General features: G+C 43.5%; 2 protein-coding genes across 4 annotated transcripts in view; one reads left to right on the plus strand and one right to left on the minus strand.

Annotated features, from left to right (window-relative positions):
- The first annotated feature begins 4,303 nt into the window (after positions 1-4,303).
- Positions 4,304-19,554, plus strand: LOC115197587 (sodium- and chloride-dependent glycine transporter 2-like). The gene is made up of 15 exons (XM_029759246.1): positions 4,304-4,556; positions 5,435-5,875; positions 6,340-6,484; positions 6,935-7,066; positions 7,196-7,369; positions 9,315-9,465; positions 9,838-9,970; positions 10,183-10,421; positions 10,593-10,717; positions 10,812-10,924; positions 11,833-11,964; positions 12,251-12,350; positions 12,566-12,666; positions 13,161-13,328; positions 18,070-19,554. The coding sequence occupies exons 1-15, from the start codon at positions 4,554-4,556 to the stop codon at positions 18,226-18,228; spliced, it is 2,316 nt and encodes a 771-aa protein (XP_029615106.1). The 5' UTR covers positions 4,304-4,553; the 3' UTR covers positions 18,229-19,554.
- A 1,870-nt stretch (positions 19,555-21,424) lies between these two features.
- LOC115197588 (cytoskeleton-associated protein 5-A-like) overlaps positions 21,425-24,357 on the minus strand; it is a 38,269-nt gene continuing 35,336 nt past the window's right edge. For all 3 annotated transcript variants that reach the window (XM_029759247.1, XM_029759250.1, XM_029759249.1), the window contains 5 exons: positions 23,878-24,006; positions 23,676-23,759; positions 23,206-23,368; positions 22,770-22,894; positions 21,425-22,551 (listed from right to left, as the gene is read on the minus strand). In XM_029759247.1, the coding sequence (XP_029615107.1) occupies positions 22,297-22,551; positions 22,770-22,894; positions 23,206-23,368; positions 23,676-23,759; positions 23,878-24,006 (756 nt within the window). In that variant the 3' untranslated portion in view covers positions 21,425-22,296. The remainder of the gene's footprint in view (positions 22,552-22,769; positions 22,895-23,205; positions 23,369-23,675; positions 23,760-23,877; positions 24,007-24,357) is intronic.

The following is a 24,357-nucleotide window of genomic DNA, read 5'->3' on the forward strand; positions in this document are numbered from 1 at the left end:
AGCTAGGGTTATGGACATAAAGCTAGGGTTATGGTTAGCGTTATGGCTAGGGTTATGGACATGAAGCTAGGGTTATGGTTAGCGTTATGGCTAGGGTTATGGACATGAAGCTAGGGTTATGGTTAGTGTTATGGCTAGGGTTATGGACATAAAGCTAGGGTTATGGTTAGCGTTATGGCTAGGGTTATGGACATAAAGCTAGGGTTATGGTTAGCGTTATGGCTAGGGTTATGGACATAAAGCTAGGGTTATGGTTAGCGTTATGGCTAGGGTTATGGACATAAAGCTAGGGTTATGGTTAGTGTTATGGCTAGGGTTATGGACATAAAGCTAGGGTTATGGTTAGCGTTATGGCTAGGGTTATGGACATAAAGCTAGGGTTAGGGTCAGGGTTGAGCCGGGTTATGGACATAAAGCTAGGGTTATGGTTAGTGTTATGGCTAGGGTTATGGACATAAAGCTAGGGTTATGGTTAGCGTTATGGCTAGGGTTATGGACATGAAGCTAGGGTTATGGTTAGCGTTATGGCTAGGGTTATGGACATGAAGCTAGGGTTATGGTTAGCGTTATGGCTAGGGTTATGGACATGAAGCTAGGGTTATGGTTAGCGTTATGGCTAGGGTTATGGACATAAAGCTAGGGTTATGGTTAGCGTTATGGCTAGGGTTATGGACATAAAGCTAGGGTTATGGTTAGTGTTATGGCTAGGGTTATGGACATGAAGCTAGGGTTATGGTTAGTGTTATGGCTAGGGTTATGGACATAAAGCTAGGGTTATGGTTAGCGTTATGGCTAGGGTTATGGACATAAAGCTAGGGTTAGCGTTATGGCTAGGGTTATGGACATAAAGCTAGGGTTAGGGTCAGGGTTGAGCCGGGTTATGGACATAAAGCTAGGGTTATGGTTAGTGTTATGGCTAGGGTTATGGACATGAAGCTAGGGTTATGGTTAGCGTTATGGCTAGGGTTATGGACATAAAGCTAGGGTTATGGTTAGTGTTATGGCTAGGGTTATGGTTGAGCCGGGGTGTGGACATGAAGCTAGGGTTATGGTTAGCGTTATGGCTAGGGTTATGGACATAAAGCTAGGGTTAGGGTTAGCGTTATGGCTAGGGTTATGGACATAAAGCTAGGGTTAGGGTCAGGGTTGAGCCAGGTTATGGACATAAAGCTAGGGTTAGGGTTAGCGTTATGGCTAGGGTTATGGACATAAAGCTAGGGTTAGGGTCAGGGTTGAGCCAGGTTATGGACATAAAGCTAGGGTTATGGTTAGTGTTATGGCTAGGGTTATGGACATGAAGCTAGGGTTATGGTTAGCGTTATGGCTAGGGGTTATGGACATAAAGCTAGGGTTATGGTTAGTGTTATGGCTAGGGTTATGGTTGAGCCGGGGTGTGGACATGAAGCTAGGGTTATGGTTAGTGTTATGGCTAGGGTTATGGACATGAAGCTAGGGTTATGGTTAGCGTTATGGCTAGGGTTATGGACATAAAGCTAGGGTTATGGTTAGCGTTATGGCTAGGGTTATGGACATAAAACTAGGGTTAGGGTTAGTGTTATGGCTAGGGTTATGGTTGAGCCGGGGTGTGGACATGAAGCTAGGGTTATGGTTAGTGTTATGGCTAGGGTTATGGACATGAAGCTAGGGTTATGGTTAGTGTTATGGCTAGGGTTATGGACATAAAGCTAGGGTTATGGTTAGCGTTATGGCTAGGGTTATGGACATGAAGCTAGGGTTATGGTTAGCGTTATGGCTAGGGTTATGGACATGAAGCTAGGGTTATGGTTAGTGTTATGGCTAGGGTTATGGACATGAAGCTAGGGTTATGGTTAGCGTTATGGCTAGGGTTATGGACATAAAGCTAGGGTTATGGTTAGCGTTATGGCTAGGGTTATGGACATGAAGCTAGGGTTATGGTTAGCGTTATGGCTAGGGTTATGGACATAAAGCTAGGGTTATGGTTAGTGTTATGGCTAGGGTTATGGACATAAAGCTAGGGTTATGGTTAGTGTTATGGCTAGGGTTATGGACATAAAGCTAGGGTTATGGTTAGCGTTATGGCTAGGGTTATGGACATAAAGCTAGGGTTATGGTTAGTGTTATGGCTAGGGTTATGGACATAAAGCTAGGGTTATGGTTAGCCTTATGGCTAGGGTTATGGACATAAAGCTAGGGTTATGGTTAGTGTTATGGCTAGGGTTATGGTTAGTGTTATGGCTAGGGTTATGGTTGAGCCGGGGTGTGGACATGAAGCTAGAGTTAGGGTTAGGGTTGAGCCGGGTTGTGGACATGAAGCTAGGGTTAGGGTTGTGGACATGAAGCTAGGGTTAGGGTTAGGGTTGAGCCGGGTTGTGGACATGAAGCTAGGGTTAGGGTTGTGGACATGAAGCTAGGGTTAGGGTTGTGAACATGAAGCTAGGGTTAGGGTTAGGGTTGAGCCGGGTTGTGATTGAAGCTAGGGTTAGGGTTGTGGACATGAAGCTAGGGTTAGGGTCAAGCCGGGTTGTGATTGAAGCTATGGTTAGGGTTGTAGACATGAAGCTAGGGTTAGGGTTGTGGACATGAAGCTAGGGTTAGGGTCAGGGTTGAGCCGGGTTGTGATTGAAGCTAGGGTTAGGGTTGTGAACATGAAGCTAGGGTTAGGGTTAGGGTTGAGCCGGGTTGTGATTGAAGCTAGGGTTAGGGTTGTGGACCTTATACATGTGCCGCCATTCTAGAGTAGTTTAGTAAGCCAACCATCCCTGTGCCTTATTCTGGTGAGTGTGAGGAGCTCACGTTTCACTAAACCCCATTATCTGGCTGTTCCTAAGACATGCTACTGACGTGTATCAGACACGCTGTTCCCACATGATACCACTAAAGGAAAGCTGATTAATTACTCCCTGTACCTTTTGAGGTTGGTCCTGATAAGTATCTATTTCACCCTGCCTAGGGAGAGATAACACTGTTTTGTCTCTCTCCCTCCCCCTCTTCTTTATTTTACCAGGCAAGTCAGTTAAGAAACAAATTCTTATTTACAGTGACGGCCTACTCTGGCTAAACCCAGACGACACTGGGCCAATTGGGACTCCCAATCACGACCAGTTGTGATACAGCCTGGAATCAAACCAGGGTCTGTAGTTACGCCTCTAGCACTGAGATAAAGTGCCTTAGACCGCTGCGCCACTCGGGAGCTCTTCTGCCTCTTGGCTGCAAACAGTTTGTTTAGGAGATAGATGGCATCTTGAGGAGTCCTTTAGTGAGATGCCAGAGTTCATTAAAGGACTATCCCCTGATACACACGCACACACACACGCACACACACGCACACGCACACGCACACACACGCAAACACCCAACGAACTGGGCCCAGAGCTTTGGGTTTTTCTCTGCTGTTGGGAGCAGGAAGCTGTTTCAGGACTAAAAGCTATTAGTTCTGCATCATTGGCCCCTACAAGCAGCCTCAACACATAGATCAACAGAAGCTGTTAGGAAATAACACACACAAACTCTCACCTCCAGATACACATTCAAATATATTTACTGAAATAATAAAATATTATTAATGAGTATGAAGTTATTATGGGGCTGATGATTCATTTCAGCCATAATTACTTTACCTTTCGTTAAGTCAGATGTGTTTTATATAGGCCTATATTGATTAATTAAATGCAATAAATAGTCATTATTTTTCACTGAACATGTTTTCCTGTTTGTTATTAGCAAATATGATAAGCACCATATCCAATAGCAAATATTTCCGATCCACTCGATAAAAATGTGATAACAATGATTTTTTACAACAATGTATTTCTTCTTAGAATGGTCTTGGTCTGAGAAACAAAGTATGGTGTAAAGGGAGACGAAAAGAGATGTAGAAATAAATCAATTACAATTCATCTCGGTTGAGAAAGTAATTAAACCCGTATTGGGCAGTTAAATGTGGAAGAGCGTATCACTGCCAAGCACAGATGTTCAGCTTGGCTCGCGATGCGAGGCGTTCATTCCTGCTGAATGGCTCAAATGTGCTGTATCGCTACCTGGCATAGGTGATGACGAAAACAGAAAAATGTCAGATCTGGATGCACTCTGACATTGTAGGTTTACTAATCATAATATGGAAACTATAAAAGAATTATAATTGTATTTCAATATAATTCAATTATTGAGGTCATTGCCCTGAAACGAACCTGTGACGTCCATGGTTAGGTCGCATTTCTCTTTATGTAACGAGATTCATGTCGGTTTTTATTGTTTTGTGTATTCCCTCGTGTATTCTTTGTCCATTAATTTGTCCAGCCAAACACCAGAGCTGGCAGCGAACGACGAGTGACAAAGCGTTCACACTGCAGTAGGCATGCATAGTTGTTCCTGGAAGAATTGTGAATCTCCAACTGAAGATGCATTGAATATATATTAGCAGTAAAACGTTCCTCGAAGGGCACCTTTCAATACTCTGACGTAGGCTAAAGAAACTCCCACCGACAGAGCTTTGCGTTTGCAGTTTCTTTCAATCTCGCTGCAGTCCTGACTTCTCTTCTCAGCTTCCGGCTGTCCTGGAATTTACTACAAACATGGTGAGATGCGTTCATTGATCCTCAATTCCTAGCCTAAACAATGATTGTGGCTACTTACAGTTATTTTAGACTAAAATGAATGAAAAATCACAAGTGGCACTTATTCAGTCAACACAGTGGACTACTGTAGAGTGTACAGTAGTCGACCCACTGTCGCCGTCCATGGTGCTGAAATGCATTGTGCTGAAACTATAATGCGTCTGTTTATTGCTCATTCCCTCTCTACTCCAGGCAGCGAAACATTCCTTACTCCACTTGTTCTGTTCAGTTTAATCTGTCATTTTATTTGGCTAATCTTATTCTAGCATATTTTTTCATCTTTTGCAAGATTCTCTTCTATTGTCATTAGCTTAGTCATTTTTATAGCATACGTGCCTGTGTTTGTGTGTTTTTACTTTGGCAAAGTAGCTTTATGTATCTCAATTTTAAAACAATAACGATTATTGGTTCTACGCGGGTAATCATTTTATCTGTTTGGTGTGTTTACGTTTTACTTCCGTGGAGAATGCCTGCTGGGCAGGGACTGGGGAGAGGGGGCTCAACAGCTTGTCTACTGCCTGTTCAATCAGAGAGAGGGGCCGCTGCTGCTGCACGGAATGACCGAGAGCAAATGAGCCGTAAAATTAAAGAATCTCTGCAATAATGAATACACAACCAATCCAGAGTCGACCAATGCCCCACCAAGGAATTGCCACAAATATACAATAATAGTATTTAAATAATAAACACATGCACTAGGCCTAACTGTATATGTGTTATCCAATATGTGAATAGCCACCAATTAAGCCACTTGATTTTCCAGTCTATTTTACCATTTATTTTGTACAGTTGTATGTATATGCCTATATTCTAACGAATGTTAATTTCACCTTTTGTAGGATTGGTCTGAAGAGATGAACAACCGGCAGGTATCTGATCCTTCCACTCAGGAGTCGTTACCACAATCAGATAATGGAGCGGTAGGAGTAGCAATAAACAAACAAGAGAATGTCCCAGATCTACCCTCTTCAAACTGGCAGCATCCCTCAAAAACCGAGGAACAAACTTTTTCTCAACCGGTGGATAGGCCTAACACAAGAAATGGAACGTTTAAAACCGATGCACCTGCAACGCATAATACCGACATTGATGGAGCCGAATGTGCCTCTGTGGATCATTTGACGATACACTGTCATGGCACAGCTTCCTGTCCCAATCAACGTGTTACAACGAGCCCAGTAGAGCAAAATGGCACGGGGACGGCGATTAGTCCCACCACTGTGATACTGGGGACAGATGGAAACATTTCGGTTCTACCTGGCACAGTGACCGGGGACGGGGTAAGAGTCCGTTATTCTATTACTCAGGCATTACGCGACTAAAAAGCATGCCCAGAACATAGCCAGTGGCTGATTTCATCTGACAAGTGTAAACTGGTGTGCTGCCTAAACGAATTTCACTTTCCTGAGAGCATTTTGCTGGTGTTCTTTCCCAATGCATTACTTACCGCAGAGCAGGGTGTTGCGGAGTAATTTGTAGCGCTGCAGGCCCTCTCCATTGTTCTATTCCCTGGGGACATATCAAACCAAATAGCGCCCTTCGTGTGGAAGTGATGGAAAGCATCATGATTGTAGCCTAATCGAAACAGAATCATTAGAATGAATAGTCCTACATTTATAAATACAAAAACGGTGAAATGTGCAGGAATAGATTAAATTGATCGGTGATAATTAAACACTTTTCGACATCAATCATTTATATTTGTGTTTTTAAATAACCGTTAAACGTTAATTGTTTCCTTCAGGATGATGATGATGAAGGAGGAGATGAGAATAAAGCGAGGGGAAACTGGTCCAATAAAATGGACTTCATTCTCTCTATGGTCGGATATGCTGTTGGTTTGGGGAATGTCTGGAGATTCCCATACCTAGCCTTCAAAAATGGAGGAGGTAAAGGACACATTTATGTTGCAAAACTATCTTATTCGTTTGCACACTTCATCATCAACTGCACCTGCTTATCGCAGCAAAGAAAACAGAATATATAAAAATAATTCAATCCCTATCTGTTTATTTATTTTGGAGACTTTATTCGTTTTAGCGTTTGACTATTATTTCAATAGACTATTTTAATAAATTAAATAATAATAAATTAACAATTTACATACAAGAATAATAATTACAATAATAATTATGTGATTCGTTTAATATTGATACTAATGCAGTTTATATTATTAAATAAAACGAATAATAATTGTGATTCATCTACAATTTACATTTATATGTTGTGAAATTACATATTTCTTGTCCAATAATTTCAACATTCAGCCTGTTTCATGCAAAACTGTAATCGGATTGAGCTGCCTGACATTCAACTCCGTTTCCACTTTCTTCCTGTAGGTGCTTTCTTGATTCCTTATCTAATCATGTTGGGCCTTGCTGGAATCCCCATGTTCTTATTGGAGGTGTCCTTGGGGCAGTTTGCAAGCCAAGGACCCGTGTCCGTATGGAAAGCAATCCCTGCTCTTCAAGGTAAGCCAAACAACAGCGATCATACTTGAACAGTACGTAAGTATAGTCTATTTTTTATTTTTTATTATAACCTATACATTTCAGGTGCAAAAGAGTAATTTCTATATTTCGTCTCATTCGTTATTTTAGGTTGCGGGATTGCCATGTTGATAATATCAGTCTTGATAGCCATATACTATAACATAGTAATGTGCTGGACATTGTACTACCTGTTCGCTTCGTTGAAGGGCTCACTCCCCTGGGCGAACTGTAAGAATAAATGGAACACTCAAGATTGCAAGGACAAAGACATGCTTCTTCTTGGTAAGTATTCAGAAGGCAGAACACCTTCCAATTTGGAATGCAAGGATTAATTGTTGTTAGAAATGTTTATTGTGGGAAAGTACTGTGTATTTCATTTATTCAGGGATATAAAATCAAAATACATTGTATTTGGATTGTAAGTCATATAAATAGGCCACAATCGAATACTATGGCAAAGCATTAATGTCAGGTACTGTACAAACGCTTACTAGACACAATTCTTGCTGGAGGGCAGGCTACTGTGACGCCCTCTAGCGTCCATCTGTTCTTCTTGCGCTGCATAGTGGATTTATTCATACCCCCTCAATTTTAGCCACCACAGAACTTAACTACTCACACATGCTACCAGGGGCGAAAATCTGATATCATCTTTGGAGGGGACAATTACATGAAATTTTCTCAAGAGCAATTCCTGAGGGGGACACCAAAAGTAGTGCTGTAACACATAGCCTACATTGTAATATGGTAAATGTATATTGAGGAACCAAAGAAATAAGGTGTTTGCCGTACTCCTAACTACCGGTACCCAAAACTACACAACTAATCACAACAGCAATACCATTGCCTTTAACAAATCTTAGTTCAGTCACCAGTTTAAGTTGAGAGTGGGGGTATCCATGGCATTTTCCAATTATGTTCCTATTTTACAAGTAAAAAAAATTGAGAACCTTTCATAATGTTGCCAAACAAAGACTCAACAAACTTACCTGAGACTCCCTGTCTCTGCCAGTCTGTCCCTGCATATCTGTCCCCAACTCTGCTGTCTGTGTGCCATCTGTTGCCTGCTCTGCCTAATGACATCATTGTGAAACATTTCCATTAGAATTTCATTTCTTTCTTATGAACATTTTATCAACTAGTCTTTGAGATATTAGGCTACTAGGGTTCTTACTTTGCATTTTGGTGTACTGAAAAATACTCTGATGTCCGTCTTTTATTTTTCTGCCATTTTTGTACCTGGCTGGCTGGCTACACACACACACAGTGTGTAGGTTATTTACAGTAGGAGATGGGCTTCTATCATCTTATCTTTTATCATTCTATTTGGGCTTCGATCTAAAAGGTAGCTAGCAAATGTGAAACGGATTAAAATGACAAGAATTGACAGCTGTATGAGTTCATCATTTACACAACATATGCTGCAACCTTTTGTAATTTTAATAGTTTGTTTCATATTGGCTGGCTTCCAACAATAGCTGAATTTGCAAAGCTAGCGAGCACCAATTCCGTTTCAGTGGTGTTTGCTATAATCTTTGCTACCCGAGTTAAATAAAGGTGAAATAAAATAAATAAATAAAAGTTCCCTTGCGACAATTTAGCTTTTGCAACGAGACCATTAAATATATTTAAGACAATGGTAGAAGAGAGTGTAGTTCTGTTCAGTTTGGACTTCAGTTTATCGCTAACCTTATCACAGGGACTTTGAAGCCCTAACTTACATCATCTGCATGCTGATCTTGGAATAAATTGACGATAGCAAAGATTCCATCTTTGACGAGGCCACATAAATGGAATAGGTACTAGCTAGCTTAATAGTTAATATTTGCGCGCTAGCTCTGCATGTTCAGCTAGTGTGTGTGCGCGATTGACTGGATTAACCTCACGTCAGTTACGTTCATTGAGTGCCTTTCAGACAGTAGACACGACCCCTCTGTTACCTTGCCAACTAAGGAACTGGCAGTGGATCAAACCATTGTGAGGCGAAGGGTGGGGGGGTCGCAATCTTTTGAAACGTAAAAACGCGCTATTAAGTGTCTATAATCAGCACAATTGCTTTCATTGCGTATTATTAATATTATTTAAATTACATAGTTATGTTTCAGTGATATATTGGAGGGGACAAATCATATTTTTCCCAGGATGGGGGGGGGTTATGTGTCCCCCGTCCCCCCCGGGATTTCCGCCCCTGCATTGCACCACCCACTTTCTTTTGTTCTCCTGTCAGATTCATGCATTTTGCGGGATGGGAACGCCACCTCTATAAGGAATACTACACTATGTTTGTCTGCTGAAGTCATTGGGAATCTGAGCAAACTCACTAACATCACATCTGAGATCAGCAAAACCTATGTCAGCCCAAGTGAAGAGTATTTTAAGTAAGTATTGTTTATTATGTTAGGCTATGTAATAAAATACAATTATATATTTACATTTACATTACATTTAAGTCATTTAGCAGACGCTCTTATCCAGAGCGACTTACAAATTGGTGCATTCACCTTATGATATCCAGATATATGTCTGCTGTGTGTGTGTGTGTGTGTGTGTGTGTGTGTGTGTGTGTGTGTGTGTGTGTGTGTGTGTGTGTGTGTGTGTGTGTGTGTGTGTGTGTGTGTGTGTGTGTGTGTGTGTGTGTGTGTGTGTGTGTGTGTGTGACTGAAGTTAGATCTTTCAGTGAAAATAATATCTTATTGATTTGAAGACATTGCGTTGTAGCCTGATGTCTCCCACTCCCTCTCTCCATGCAGATATAATGTATTGAACATCTCCAAAGGAATAGAATACCCAGGGGAAATCCGCTGGCCTCTGGCCCTCTGTCTCCTCTTGGCCTGGGTTATTGTCTACGCCTCACTGGCTAAAGGAATCAAATCATCTGGGAAGGTGATCACTGTCACTTTCCAGCCAACATACTTAAATGATCCTTTTGAGGCTTTTCTTAAGAGAGATATGTTGTGGTTATTGGTGTCTGTTTTTGGATTGCTGTCTTTGTGTCTACGTTGCTGCACTGATTGACAATAGGATTAAAGGATTATTAAAGTTTTTCTATTCTATTTTATTGGATTGGATTCTGTGGATTCTGTTCTATTCTATAGGTGGTGTATTTCACAGCTACGTTTCCCTACGTGGTGCTGGTGATTCTGCTGGTCAGAGGAGTTACTCTACCTGGAGCTGGGGATGGCATCCTCTACTTCATCACTCCCAGGTGGGAGAAACTCTACGATGCCAAGGTGTGGAAGGATGCTGCAACCCAGATCTTCTTCTCCTTGTCAGCAGCCTGGGGTGGACTTATCACGCTGTCCTCCTACAACAAGTTCCATAACAACTGCTACAGGTGAGCAGGGTTAAACCTTATGGGACGGTTTCCCGGACACAGATTGTCTATTGAGTATGCTTCTTACTCCAGGACTAGTCTAAGGGTCCAGGAAACATGCCCTACAGGCAAACTATACTGTAGATGCAACAACTTCTTTCAGACAGTTTCAGACTGTCTTTGATCTTTTAGGGACACCATCATTGTGACCTGCACCAACAGTGCCACCAGCATCTTTGCAGGGTTTGTCATCTTCTCTGTCATCGGGTTTATGGCTCATGAGCTGAAAGTGCCCATCGAACAGGTGGCTGATGGGGGTAAAGAAAAACGTTATTCTATTCTATTGAAATAACTTTTTGAAGTAACATTAGTGTAACCAGACAGTTCTATTGTCTTGTTGTGATTCTGCAGGTCCTGGCATAGCCTTCGTAGTGTATCCAGAGGCCATCACCAGACTTCCTCTCTCTCCTTTCTGGGCCATCATCTTCTTCCTCATGCTACTCACCCTGGGATTGGATACCATGGTAACTATTGTTCTGCTTTCTGTTCTGTGTGGATGTAAGTGTTTGTATTTAATTATTTGGTGGTCTTTTATTTTTATTTTATCTTTATTTAACTAGGCAAGTCAGTTAAGAACTAATTTTTATTTTAAAATGATGGCCTATCCCGACCAAACCCTCCCCTAACCCAGACGATGCTGGGCCAATTGTGCACCGCCCTAATGATTCATAAGACCTCCACAAGGTCTTAGTGGTTGATAAGACCTCCGCAAGGTCTTAGTGGTTGATAAGACCTCCGCAAGGTCTTAGTGGTTGATAAGACCTCCGCAAGGTCTTAGTGGTTGATAAGACCTCCGCAAGGTCTTAGTGGTTGATAAGACCTCCGCAAGGTCTTAGTGGTTGATAAGACCTCCGCAAGGTCTTAGTGGTTGATAAGACCTCCGCAAGATCTTAGTGGTTGATAAGACCTCCGCAAGGTCTTAGTGGTTGATAAGACCTCCATAAGGTCTTAGTGGTTGATTAGACCTCCACAAGGTCTTAGTGGTTGATAAGACCTCCGCAGGGTCTTAGTGGTTGATTAGACCTCCGCAAGGTCTTAGTGGTTGATTAGACCTCCGCAAGGTCTTAGTGGTTGATAAGACCTCCGCAAGGTCTTAGTGGTTGATAAGACCTCCGCAAGATCTTAGTGGTTGATAAGACCTCCGCAAGATCTTAGTGGTTGATAAGACCTCCGCAAGATCTTAGTGGTTGATAAGACCTCCGCAAGGTCTTAGTGGTTGATAAGACCTCCACAAGGTCTTAGTGGTTGATAAGACCTCCGCAAAGTCTTAGTGGTTCATTGTAAGTATGTGTAGTACCAAGATTGTCATTTTGCTTTCTGTTGCTTGACGGAATCTATTGTATTAACTAAGTATCTACTGTCCCTGTCTCAGTTTGCCACCATTGAGACCATAGTGACGTCTGTGTCAGATGAGTTCCCCAGATATCTGAGGAAGTACAAGGCCCTCTTCACCCTGGGGTGCTGCACCTCTTTCTACATCCTGGGGTACCCCATGATCACAGAGGTAAGGCCTAATCTGATCCTCAACATGCATCTGTAGCGTTTACCATAAATGGTGAATGCCTTGAGAAGGCGCTGTGTAGTGCGCTGCTCTGCAACAACTAGATCCCGGCCCTAGTCATTTTGTCAATACCGCAAATGTATTATACAGTTTAGGTGTCTGAGTGGCACGTCTCAAACACTAAGGATACACAGTCAAACTAATAGAATGACATTGAGAGTCAGTGAGGCTGTATAGAGGACTGCTACGTTTTCAGTGCTCTGATGGGTCTTGTATCCCATCCTGGCAGAATGGAATGTATGTGCTTCAGCTGGTGGACATATATGCAGCCTCATACTCTCTGATCATCATCGCCATCTTTGAACTTGTGGGAGTTTCATACATTTATGGTGAGTCATGTATAGCCTTGACAGGCATTGGTCCAGTGTTTGTACAGTTTTTTCAGACCGTATTCGAAAGATACCTTATTCGACAAAGACCTCATTTGGCATAGGCCTTCCTGTAAATGTTTTCAAGATATGCTTTACTAATTGTGGTTGAGTAACATTATCAACCTTGGTACTGTGTGTGAAAGGACTCAAACTAACTGGTTGTTGTGTTCTAGGTCTGAAGAGGTTCTGTGAAGACATTGAAATGATGATCGGGTTCCAGCCAAACATGTTCTGGAGGGTCTGCTGGGCCTTTGTGACCCCCTCCATTCTCACAGTAGGTGCTACCATCCCCAGGCCAAGATTAAATATATTCTGTATTCCCATGTTGCTCTGTGTGATTTTATATAGAACATGTTGCTTTCAGCATAAGAAACGGTGTTAACTGCATAAAAATCTAATTACATGGGCATTGTGCATCACTATACCATGTCAGTCATATTGAGTGTTTGCATGAGTGTTCTAGTCCAGGGTTTCCCAAACTCGGTCCTGGGGCCCTCCCTGGGTGAACATTTTGTTTTTTTCCCTAGCACTACACAGCTGATTCAAATAACCAACTCATCATCAAGCTTTGATTATTGAATCATCTGTGTAGTGCTAGGGTAAAAACCAAAACGTGCTCCCAGGGTGGGCCCCAAGACCAAAAACGTGCACCCTGTTCTAGCCAAACGCAGGGGCTTTATCCCTTCTAATAATTATATTTCTATAGTTCACCTAATGCTCAGTAGCCTTTAATGTCTTGGTTGTCCCTGTCTTCTGCCTGCACTACAGTTTATCCTGGGTCTGAGTCTGTACCACTGGAAGGTGATGACCTATGAGACCTACACCTACCCCACCTGGTCCATGGTGATGGGCTGGATCATGGTGATGTCTTCTGTTATCTGGATCCCCATCATGTTTGGCATCAAGATGCACCTGGCCCCCGGCAGCTTCATCCAGGTATGAGATGATTTACTGTAGCTATCCCCCCGCTAAAGACATTTACTGTAGCTCCCCTCCCCCTGCTAAAGACATTTACTGTAGCTCCCCTCCCCCTGCTAAAGACATTTACTGTAGCTATCCCCCTGCTAAAGACATTTACTGTAGCTATCCCCCTGCTAAAGACATTTACTGTAGCTATCCCCCCGCTAAAGACATTTACTGTAGCTCACCTCTCCCCCCGCTAAAGACATTTACTGTAGCTATCCCCCCGCTAAAGACATTTACTGTAGCTCCCCTCCCCCCGCTAAAGACATTTACTGTAGCTCACCTCTCCCCGCTAAAGACATTTACTGTAGCTCACCTCTCCCCGCTAAAGACATTTACTGTAGCTCCCCTCTCCCCCCGCTAAAGACATTTACTGTAGCTCCCCCCTCCCCCCGCTAAAGACATTTACTGTAGCTCCCCTCCCCCCGCTAAAGACATTTACTGTAGCTCCCCTCTCCCCCCACTAAAGACATTTACTGTAGCTCCCCTCTCCCCCCGCTAAAGACATTTACTGTAGCTCCCCCCTCCCCCCGCTAAAGACATTTACTGTAGCTCCCCCTCCCCCACTAAAGACATTTACTGTAGCTCCCCTCCCCCCACTAAAGACATTTACTGTAGCTCCCCTCCCCCACTAAAGACATTTACTGTAGCTCCCCCCTCCCCCACTAAAGACATTTACTGTAGCTCCCCTCCCCCCGCTAAAGACATTTACTGTAGCTCCCCTCTCCCCCCACTAAAGACATTTACTGTAGCTCCCCTCTCCCCCCGCTAAAGACATTTACTGTAGCTCCCCCCCCCCCCCGCTAAAGACATTTACTGTAGCTCCCCTCCCCCCACTAAAGACATTTACTGTAGCTCCTCTCCCCCCACTAAAGACATTTACTGTAGCTCCCCTCCCCCTGCTAAAGACATTTACTGTAGCTCCCCTCCCCCCGCTAAAGACATTTACTGTAGCTCCCCTCTCCCCCCACTAAAGACATTTACTGTAGCTCCCCTCCCCCTGCTAAAGACATTTACTGTAGCTCCCCTCCCCCCACTAAAGACATTTACTGTAGCTCCCCTCTCCCCCCGCTAAAGACATTTACTGTAGCTCCCCCTCCCCCACTAAAGACATTTACTGTAGCTCCCCTCCCCCCACTAAAGACATTTACTGTAGCTCCCCTCCCCCCACTAAAGACATTTACTGTAGCTCCCCTCCCCCACTAAATACATTTACTGTAGCTCCCCTCCCCCACTAAATACATTTACTGTAGCTCCCCTCCCCCACTAAATACATTTACTGTAGCTCCCCTCCCCCTGCTAAAGACATTTACTGTAGCTATCCCCCCGCTAAAGACATTTACTGTAGCTCACCTCTCCCCCCGCTAAAGACATTTACTGTAGCTATCCCCCCGCTAAAGACATTTACTGTAGCTCCCCTCCCCCCGCTAAAGACATTTACTGTAGCTCACCTCTCCCCGCTAAAGACATTTACTGTAGCTCACCTCTCCCCGCTAAAGACATTTACTGTAGCTCCCCTCTCCCCCCGCTAAAGACATTTACTGTAGCTCCCCCCTCCCCCCGCTAAAGACATTTACTGTAGCTCCCCTCCCCCCGCTAAAGACATTTACTGTAGCTCCCCTCTCCCCCCACTAAAGACATTTACTGTAGCTCCCCTCTCCCCCCGCTAAAGACATTTACTGTAGCTCCCCCCTCCCCCCGCTAAAGACATTTACTGTAGCTCCCCCTCCCCCACTAAAGACATTTACTGTAGCTCCCCTCCCCCCACTAAAGACATTTACTGTAGCTCCCCTCCCCCACTAAAGACATTTACTGTAGCTCCCCCCCCCCCCACTAAAGACATTTACTGTAGCTCCCCTCCCCCCGCTAAAGACATTTACTGTAGCTCCCCTCTCCCCCCACTAAAGACATTTACTGTAGCTCCCCTCTCCCCCCGCTAAAGACATTTACTGTAGCTCCCCCCTCCCCCCGCTAAAGACATTTACTGTAGCTCCCCTCCCCCCACTAAAGACATTTACTGTAGCTCCTCTCCCCCCACTAAAGACATTTACTGTAGCTCCCCTCCCCCTGCTAAAGACATTTACTGTAGCTCCCCTCCCCCCGCTAAAGACATTTACTGTAGCTCCCCTCTCCCCCCACTAAAGACATTTACTGTAGCTCCCCTCCCCCTGCTAAAGACATTTACTGTAGCTCCCCTCCCCCCACTAAAGACATTTACTGTAGCTCCCCTCTCCCCCCGCTAAAGACATTTACTGTAGCTCCCCCTCCCCCACTAAAGACATTTACTGTAGCTCCCCTCCCCCCACTAAAGACATTTACTGTAGCTCCCCTCCCCCCACTAAAGACATTTACTGTAGCTCCCCTCCCCCACTAAATACATTTACTGTAGCTCCCCTCCCCCACTAAATACATTTACTGTAGCTCCCCTCCCCCACTAAATACATTTACTGTAGCTCCCCTCCCCCACTAAATACATTTACTGTAGCTCCCCTCTCCCCCCACTAAAGACATTTACTGTAGCTCCCCTCTCCCCCCGCTAAAGACATTTACTGTAGCTCCCCCTCCCCCCGCTAAAGACATTTACTGTAGCTCCCCCTCCCCCACTAAAGACATTTACTGTAGCTCCCCTCCCCCCACTAAAGACATTTACTGTAGCTCCCCTCCCCCACTAAAGACATTTACTGTAGCTCCCCCCTCCCCCACTAAAGACATTTACTGTAGCTCCCCTCCCCCCGCTAAAGACATTTACTGTAGCTCCCCTCTCCCCCCACTAAAGACATTTACTGTAGCTCCCCTCTCCCCCCGCTAAAGACATTTACTGTAGCTCCCCCCCCCCCCCGCTAAAGACATTTACTGTAGCTCCCCTCCCCCCACTAAAGACATTTACTGTAGCTCCTCTCCCCCCACTAAAGACATTTACTGTAGCTCCCCTCCCCCTGCTAAAGACATTTACTGTAGCTCCCCTCCCCCCGCTAAAGACATTTACTGTAGCTCCCCTCTCCCCCCACTAAAGACATTTACTGTAGCTCCCCTCCCCCTGCTAAAGACATTTACTGTAGCTCCCCTCCCCCCACTAAAGACATTTACTGTAGCTCCCCTCTCCCCCCGCTAAAGACATTTACTGTAGCTCCCCCTCCCCCACTAAAGACATTTACTGTAGCTCCCCTCCCCCCACTAAAGACATTTACTGTAGCTCCCCTCCCCCCACTAAAGACATTTACTGTAGCTCCCCTCCCCCACTAAATACATTTACTGTAGCTCCCCTCCCCCACTAAATACATTTACTGTAGCTCCCCTCTCCCCCCACTAAAGACATTTACTGTAGCTCCCCTCCCCCTGCTAAAGACATTTACTGTAGCTCCCCTCCCCCCACTAAAGACATTTACTGTAGCTCCCCCCTCCCCCTGCTAAAGACATTTACTGTAGCTCCCCTCCCCCCACTAAAGACATTTACTGTAGCTCCCCTCCCCCCACTAAAGACATTTACTGTAGCTCCCCCCTCCCCCTGCTAAAGACATTTACTGTAGCTCCCCTCCCCCCACTAAAGACATTTACTGTAGCTCCCCTCCCCCCACTAAAGACATTTACTGTAGCTCCCCCCTCCCCCACTAAAGACATTTACTGTAGCTCCCCCCTCCCCCTGCTAAAGACATTTACTGTAGCCCCCTCCCCCACTAAACACATTTACTTTAGCTCCCCCCTCCCCCCACTAAAGAAATTTACTGTAGCTCCCCCTCCCCCACTAAACACATTTACTTTAGCTCCCCCCTCCCCCCACTAAAGACATTTACTGTAGCTCCCCTCCCCCCACTAAATACATTTACTGTAGTACACTCCCCCCACTAAAGACATTTACTGTAGCCCCCTCCCTGCTAAATACATTTAATGTAGCTCCCCCCTCCCTGCTAAAGACATTTACTGTAGCTCCCCCTCCCCCTACTAAAGACATTTACTGTAGCTCCCCCCTCCCCCACTAAAGACATTTACTGTAGCTCCCCCCTCCCCCTGCTAAAGACATTTACTGTAGCTCCCCTCCCCCCACTAAAGACATTTACTGTAGCTCCCCCTCCCCCACTAAAGACATTTACTGTAGCTCCCCCCTCCCCCCACTAAAGACATTTACTGTAGCTCCCCCCTCCCCCTGCTAAAGACATTTACTGTAGCTCCCCTCCCCCCACTAAAGACATTTACTGTAGCTCCCCCTCCCCCACTAAATACATTGACTATAGCTCCCCCCTCCCCCCACTAAAGACATTTACTGTAGCTCCCCTCCCCCCACTAAATACATTTACTGTAGCTCCACTCCCCCCACTAAAGACATTTACTGTAGCCCCCTCCCTGCTAAATACATTTAATGTAGCTCCCCCCTCCCTGCTAAAGACATTTACTGTAGCTCCCCCTCCCCCTACTAAAGACATTTACTGTCTCTCTCATCTTCCATGTTATGTAGTGGTCCAATAATGTAGCCTAATAATGCTTAATGTGTCCTAATAATGCCTGATGTAGCTTGATAATGAAATTGAGATGCTTGGTAAGATCATCCTACAAAAGAGTGAAAATAATTGGAATATTCTTCTGATGCTATGTTGCTACACATGTTCCAGAACATCTGGCTCAAGGGACAATGTTTTTTATACAACAGTGTTCTAATGTTGTCCTGCTGTGTACCCTGGTATTATGACATGTTATGGTAATGAATTGAACTATGTTTCAGCGTCTGAAGCTAGTGTGCTCCCCTCAGCCGGACTGGGGTCCCTTCCTGATAAAGCACAGAGGAGAACGCTACAAGAACATGATCGACCCGCTAGGAACCAACTCCCTGGGGCTCAAACTCCCTCCTAAAGGCCTTGTACTGGGCCAGACCCAGTGCTAATGTCTATTCCTGGACAGTAACAAAGTTCACCAACTCTGCAGTAGTCATCTGTTGTTCGCTCTATTCACCGTTTGCACACTTTTCTATAGATTACACCAAGGGAAATTGAAAGTCAAAGTCCAAGATTGTGCATGTTGTCTTCTGAAAAAGACCCTCCCTTTAATACAGCAGTAGAGCTATGATCGATTTTACAGTAAACAGGGCTGTTTTGGTGCCTACTGTGCTTAATCTCCAGTCTTTATGTGTTAAAATAACTATTCTGAGCCCACTGAATAGGAGAATGGTTATAGACATGTACCTCCCAGCACAGAAAACAGGTCACTTCTCAACACTGTTACGAAATAGATTTGAATAATGAGGTTTGTTGTGATGCATGTCATTGTCAAGAAATCTGCAACAGGAAACATGTGGATGAAAGATATATTGCCACCCCTATCTGTTTGCGTGTACTGTTGCATAGTCATATGTAAACATTCCATGTCAGCTACTCAATGAACTAATTAAGCACATCCCAACAGAGAAAAACTGCTGCTACAACGAATGAATCAACCTCAAACGTCTCTTGTTCTAAAATGACACTGCCTTTTGTATAAGCAACATGTAACTTGTATGTCAAATAGTTTGTGTTGCATGTGCCTACAACTGAATCAGAAAACATTGTCCTTTGTCAAGAATTTGGCACGTTACACATAATGTTGCCGTTCATGTGTGTCATGCTTCTATTTGTCTTTGGCTGCTGAGAGTGTTTCTAAATGTATTGTATGCTTGCACTTGTTTGAATACAGCCCTCATCTTCCCTTGCATGTAGTCACAAAGCATGCTTGGAGGCTGTACTGTTGAATCTACTGTGTTTTCCATTCTTTTACATCAACTTAGGATGTACAAAACCAAAGATGGAGTGCTTAGTGAAATATTTGTAGACAGAAACATCTATGGGAAGTTGAATATACTGCCAGTCAATTTCAATTTGATCACAAATGTTTTCCAGCATGTTTATGCCACATCTTCAGGTAACCTTTGGCCTTTGAGATGTACTCGAATTTTAGAAGATTGTATGGATTGAAAAATAATTAAGTTATTAGATTGTTTAAAATAGTGTGCTTTTGCAGTACTTTATGGATATTTGAGGCAATACCTCAGATTTTGTATTGATCTACACAATTGCGATATGTATATTTGCCTTTATTGTAAATGTTGAAAATACAATTTTAAGACTTGGATTCAATCCGACCCATGCTATAGCGCAGCTGCGGTATAGGGGACATTTTGCCTTTGAAAAGGTCATTTACACTTGAGCCGACATTTAAAGCGTTTACCATGAATGTGAACTCTGCAAAGGGCAGGGAAGTAGCCTTTAACAGGCAAATTGTCAGCTGTCTAGCGCAGCAGCATTAAAAACTATGTTCGGATTAAATCTTGGCCTGAACCTGATGACATCCTGAAATACCTTTATTAATATACATTGTGTATACTGAACAAAAATATAAACGCAACGTGCAACAATGTCAATGATTTTACTGAGTTACAGATCATATAAGGAAATCAGTCAGTTGAAATAAATTCATTAGACCCTAATCTATGGATTTCACATGACTGCAGGGAGGAGAGAGAAACGCACGCCTGTTTAGGCGAGGTGCTGGCTAGCGGAGTAAAACACTTGAAAAAGAAAAGGGGAGCCGCACACTAGGAGCTCAGATGCAATAACCTCATAACCAACATTTCGACAGACAAACTGTCGTCATATAATGACGAACACTGCGGGTCACTAGTTAATATAATGTCAAAGAACACAAACAGGTGTCGGTAATCATGGCCGGGCGTGGTTTGATATCATTGGTTAATTTACAGTTGATATCATTGGTTAATTTACAGATATAAATAGAACATATAAAAAACATTAATTAATAGCATACGATCATAGATACAATTTGGCTGCATAGACCTACAAACATTTTCAATGAATTGCAAAATTACAATAATCACAAGAATGGCTTCAGGTCAAAGTCTACGTTGAGACCGAAGGGAGCAAGGTTCTTTAAATTAAAGATCCAGGCAGCCTTTCGTTTAACAATAAATTGTCGATGTCAACCCCTCTCCTAGGGATGGTGACGTGTTCAATGCCGATATAACGTAGGGACAGATCGAGTGGTTCACTTCCAAAAAGCGGTCCATAACTGGGTACGTAGTTTTTTTTACCACAAGGACGAGTGATAAGATACATAACTGCACTTGTAGTTTCCATCCGGTAGAGGCGCAAATGGACGTTGTGGCGGGGTATTTTGGGGTGGTAAATCAGAGTTTACCAATTGATCTCTGAGATTTCTTCCCGGTGAGAATACCACCAGGGGAGGGTCCAAAAACACATTACCGATACAGTCATCGGATCTTAGAATGTGCCAATGTTTGTAAACGATTCCCTTAGTTTGTTCAGAGGGTTTCGAATAGCGGGTAGTAAAAACGCAAGAATGCTTCTTTTTGCGAGACTGTCCTTGAAATATATAATCTTTAGAGTTGTTTTAGATTTTCTCAATGGCAGTATTAATCTGACAATGTTTGTACCCCCTCGAATTTTTTTTGTTGTCTCAGCCATATTTCGTTTGAAATCTGATTGGGTTTGGCATTCTTTCAAAATGGGCCTGTTTTTTTAAATTTTACCTTTAACTAGGCAAGTCAGTTAAGAACAAATTATTATTTTCAATGACGGCCTAGGAACAGTGGGTTAACTGCCTTGTTCAGGGGCAGAACTACATATTTACCTTTGGTTACTAGAATCTTTAACCACTAGGCTACCTGCCGCCCACTGGGGAGCCAGGCCCAGCCAACCAGAATGAGTTTTTCCCCACAAAAGGGATTTATTACAGACAGAAATACTCCTCAGTTTCATCAGCTGTCCGGGTGGCTTAGATGATCCCACAGGTGAAGAAGCCGGATGTGGAGGTCCTGGGCTGGCATGGTTATGCGTGGTCGCCGGTTGTACGGTTCTCCAAAATGACATTGAAGGCAGCTTATGGTAGAGAAATTAACATTCAATTATCTGGCGGACATGCCTGCAGCCAGCATGCCAATTGCACACTCCCTCAAAACTTGAGGTATCTGTGGCATTGTGTTGTGACAAAACTGCACATTTTAGAGTGCCCTTTTGTCTCCAGCACAAGGTGCACCTGTGTCATGATCAATAATAAAATGCAAAACATAGTTTGTTCAAAAACAAACTTGCTTTATTGCCATTTTCACAACAGATTAAACACTCATAAGAGCAACAATTTAAGACTACTTCCATTTGAATAAAATACAAAAACAATGAGTCAGAATTAGCAACATTCTGCTATAGTATGCAAGATGGGCGCATCATTAAATCAATGATTTAATAAGCAGATTTTAGTAATGCAAACTTTATTTACAAAACATTAATTCCTTCATGCCATGCTCCTTCCTTCACTTTGAGAACAGAATCCTTCAGGTTTTATGAGTCTTAACTTCATAGATGAAAAAGCTCATTAGCAAGTTCAGCAAACAGTGGTATAAACTAACAAGGCCTGGAAACAGGTTTGGGGTCAATTCCATTTCAATTTCAGAAGTAAACTGACATTCCAATTCTGATTTTCCGCAATACTTCTCTATGACAATCTTTTAAAAATGGGAATGTCAGTTTACTTCATGAATTGAAATACACTCCAACCCTGCTGGAGGCTCAGAGAAGAGACATGTTATGGTTTAACCAAGGAATTCTAAAACCTAAAAAAGGATAGGTTAAGTTACACATATTACAGCATTTTGCACATGGAAACTGTACACTATAACCCTAACTTGACACTTAAAAGCATTGAGTGGTTAGCACACATGAGTATATACAAACAATTGTGCCACGATACTAAACAAAAACTAGTCCACTTATAGAATATTATACAATGACAGGTTCTTTTTTTCAAATTTATACACAGAAGAGGGGATTGCCCTGAAAAATAAGGCCAGGATAAGAGCAGGTAAAGCCAATGCTTGGTGGGTTTCAGGGTGGAGGCTGGCTAACACATTGGATAGACTTGTTATAGAGGTGGGGTCAGGGGTCACTCATTGGCGGTTGCTCTTTATCCGCTCCAGCCTCTTCTTGAGGTCGTCGAGGTTGGCGGCGGGGGACGAGGAGCGTGTTGGGCTGTGGGAGTGGGACTGCTCCTGCTGGAAGTGGGACTCACGGGACTCCTTGAGCTGAGACAGTTTGCTTTGGAGCATGTCTGTGGAGGAGGCCACTGAGGGCTTGGACAGCAGGGACGTGGTGGGACGCGTCTGTCCACCGTCCCCCTCCACCTGCTGCAATAACTGAGCCTGCTGTTATGACAGAGAGGAGGGAAGAGGAGAGAATATATAGAGAAAAAGGTAAAGAGAGAACAGGTGATAAAGTTTAAAATTGTGTGACACTAGCTATAATATAATGGGGACACATTAATACAGCAAGTATTACAAATCTACATCATAATATCAATATATACATCTAAATGTGAAATTGGTAAGGCAAGTGGCATCAATGTGATCAATATTAAACTAACCCTGGAGTTGTTCTCCAGTCCCTGTCTCTGTCTCAGGATCTTCAGTCTCTCGTAGTACACAGCAGGTTTCATCTCCTCTCCGTTCAGAGGCACTGAGCCAGAGTCAAGGCCATGTTGGGGAATCACTGGAACAGAGAGAGAAACATCACACTTCAACTCTTCACAGCTACTGAGCTGCTTTTTAACCAGTCCAGCAGATGCATATAATATCAATGAATTGACATACAGTAGCTAGCTACTAGTAAACCACAACAGTAATAACACTCCTTATACCAGAGCACTGGAGACAATGTTACAGGATTAAATTCCCTACTGCTCAGGTAAAGGGTAGGGACTAAAGTCTGTGGGTTGGACATGGTAGACACTAGTCATATCAGATAAAGTATCAAAAAAGGTAAAGACCAATAATTCCCTTTTAATCCTGCAGGGTTATTACCTGTGCTAGTGGGCTGGATCCTGCCTTTGCCCTCTCTCTCAGACTCGATCATGCGCAGGCCTCTCTCCACATAACTCTGGAAGAACTGAGACGTGTTCCTCAGGAAGGGCTCCAGGTCAGCGTCTGAGTACTTCTGTTTATACTCATACAGCTCTGTCAGACCCTGGAGAGAACACAACACACAGTCACACACAGCCACAACACACACAGTCACAACACAGCCACAACACACACAGTCACAACACACACAGTCACAACACACACAGTCACAACACACACAGTCACACACAGCCACAACACACACAGCCAACTTAAAACAGTTCTGGAGTGGTACTGGAAATTGGAGTGGTACTGGAAATTTAACCAGTTATTGAGAACACATTCTCTTTTACAATTAGGAACTGAGCAGGGGGGGGTGCAAACAGTAAAACTAAGATACAGGAACAGGAAAAATAAAGAAAATACATCACCTCTTTTGTGTTTTCCTTGGAACCAATCTTCTTGAAGATCTCAGAGAGGATGTCGCTCACTTTAGCTTTCGACATCCTGTCATCCTGGAAGCAGTAAGAAGAGATGAGGCTTTATGGAAGCTGACTGAATTATTTTTCATTCAGTATATTGACTTGGTGTTCAATAAATGTAATAATTAGAGGTTGGGTTAAGTGAACTTACCTGTCCTTTCTCTGAGCCCCTGTCAGACTTCATGCCAGAGAAGTTTCCAGAGTGTTTAACCACACGTCTCAGGTGGGCCTCCAGCTCAGACTCATTCCTGTTCTCGATCATGGACATGTGGTCTAGGATCTAGCCACCGCAAAACAACATGGTCAAAACAACCACAACAGCCCACCTATGGTCTACTTAACGAAAACCAGAAAATAGACAGCAGTACCTCTGAATAATGAAAACCAGTGAAAATAGACAGCAGTACCTCTGAATAATGAAAACCAGTGAAAATAGACAGCAGTACCTCTGAATAATGAAAACCAGTGAAAATAGACAGCAGCACCTCTGAATAATGAAAACCAGTGAAAATAGACAGCAGTACCTCTGAATAATGAAAACCAGTGAAAATAGACAGCAGTACCTCTGAATAATGAAAACCAGTGAAAATAGACAGCAGTACCTCTGAATAATGAAAACCAGTGAAAATAG

This window comes from Salmo trutta, chromosome 7 (genome assembly GCF_901001165.1).
Source record: "Salmo trutta chromosome 7, fSalTru1.1, whole genome shotgun sequence".
NCBI classification, from domain to species: Eukaryota; Metazoa; Chordata; class Actinopteri; order Salmoniformes; family Salmonidae; genus Salmo; species Salmo trutta.

Bases quoted from the DNA above. Each gene is read 5' to 3' on its own strand.
- LOC115197587 (XM_029759246.1), top strand. The intron at 9,971-10,182 runs GTGATCACTGTC...TCTATTCTATAG, and splicing joins GAATCAAATCATCTGGGAAG to GTGGTGTATTTCACAGCTAC. The intron at 11,965-12,250 runs GTAAGGCCTAAT...CCATCCTGGCAG, and splicing joins GGTACCCCATGATCACAGAG to AATGGAATGTATGTGCTTCA.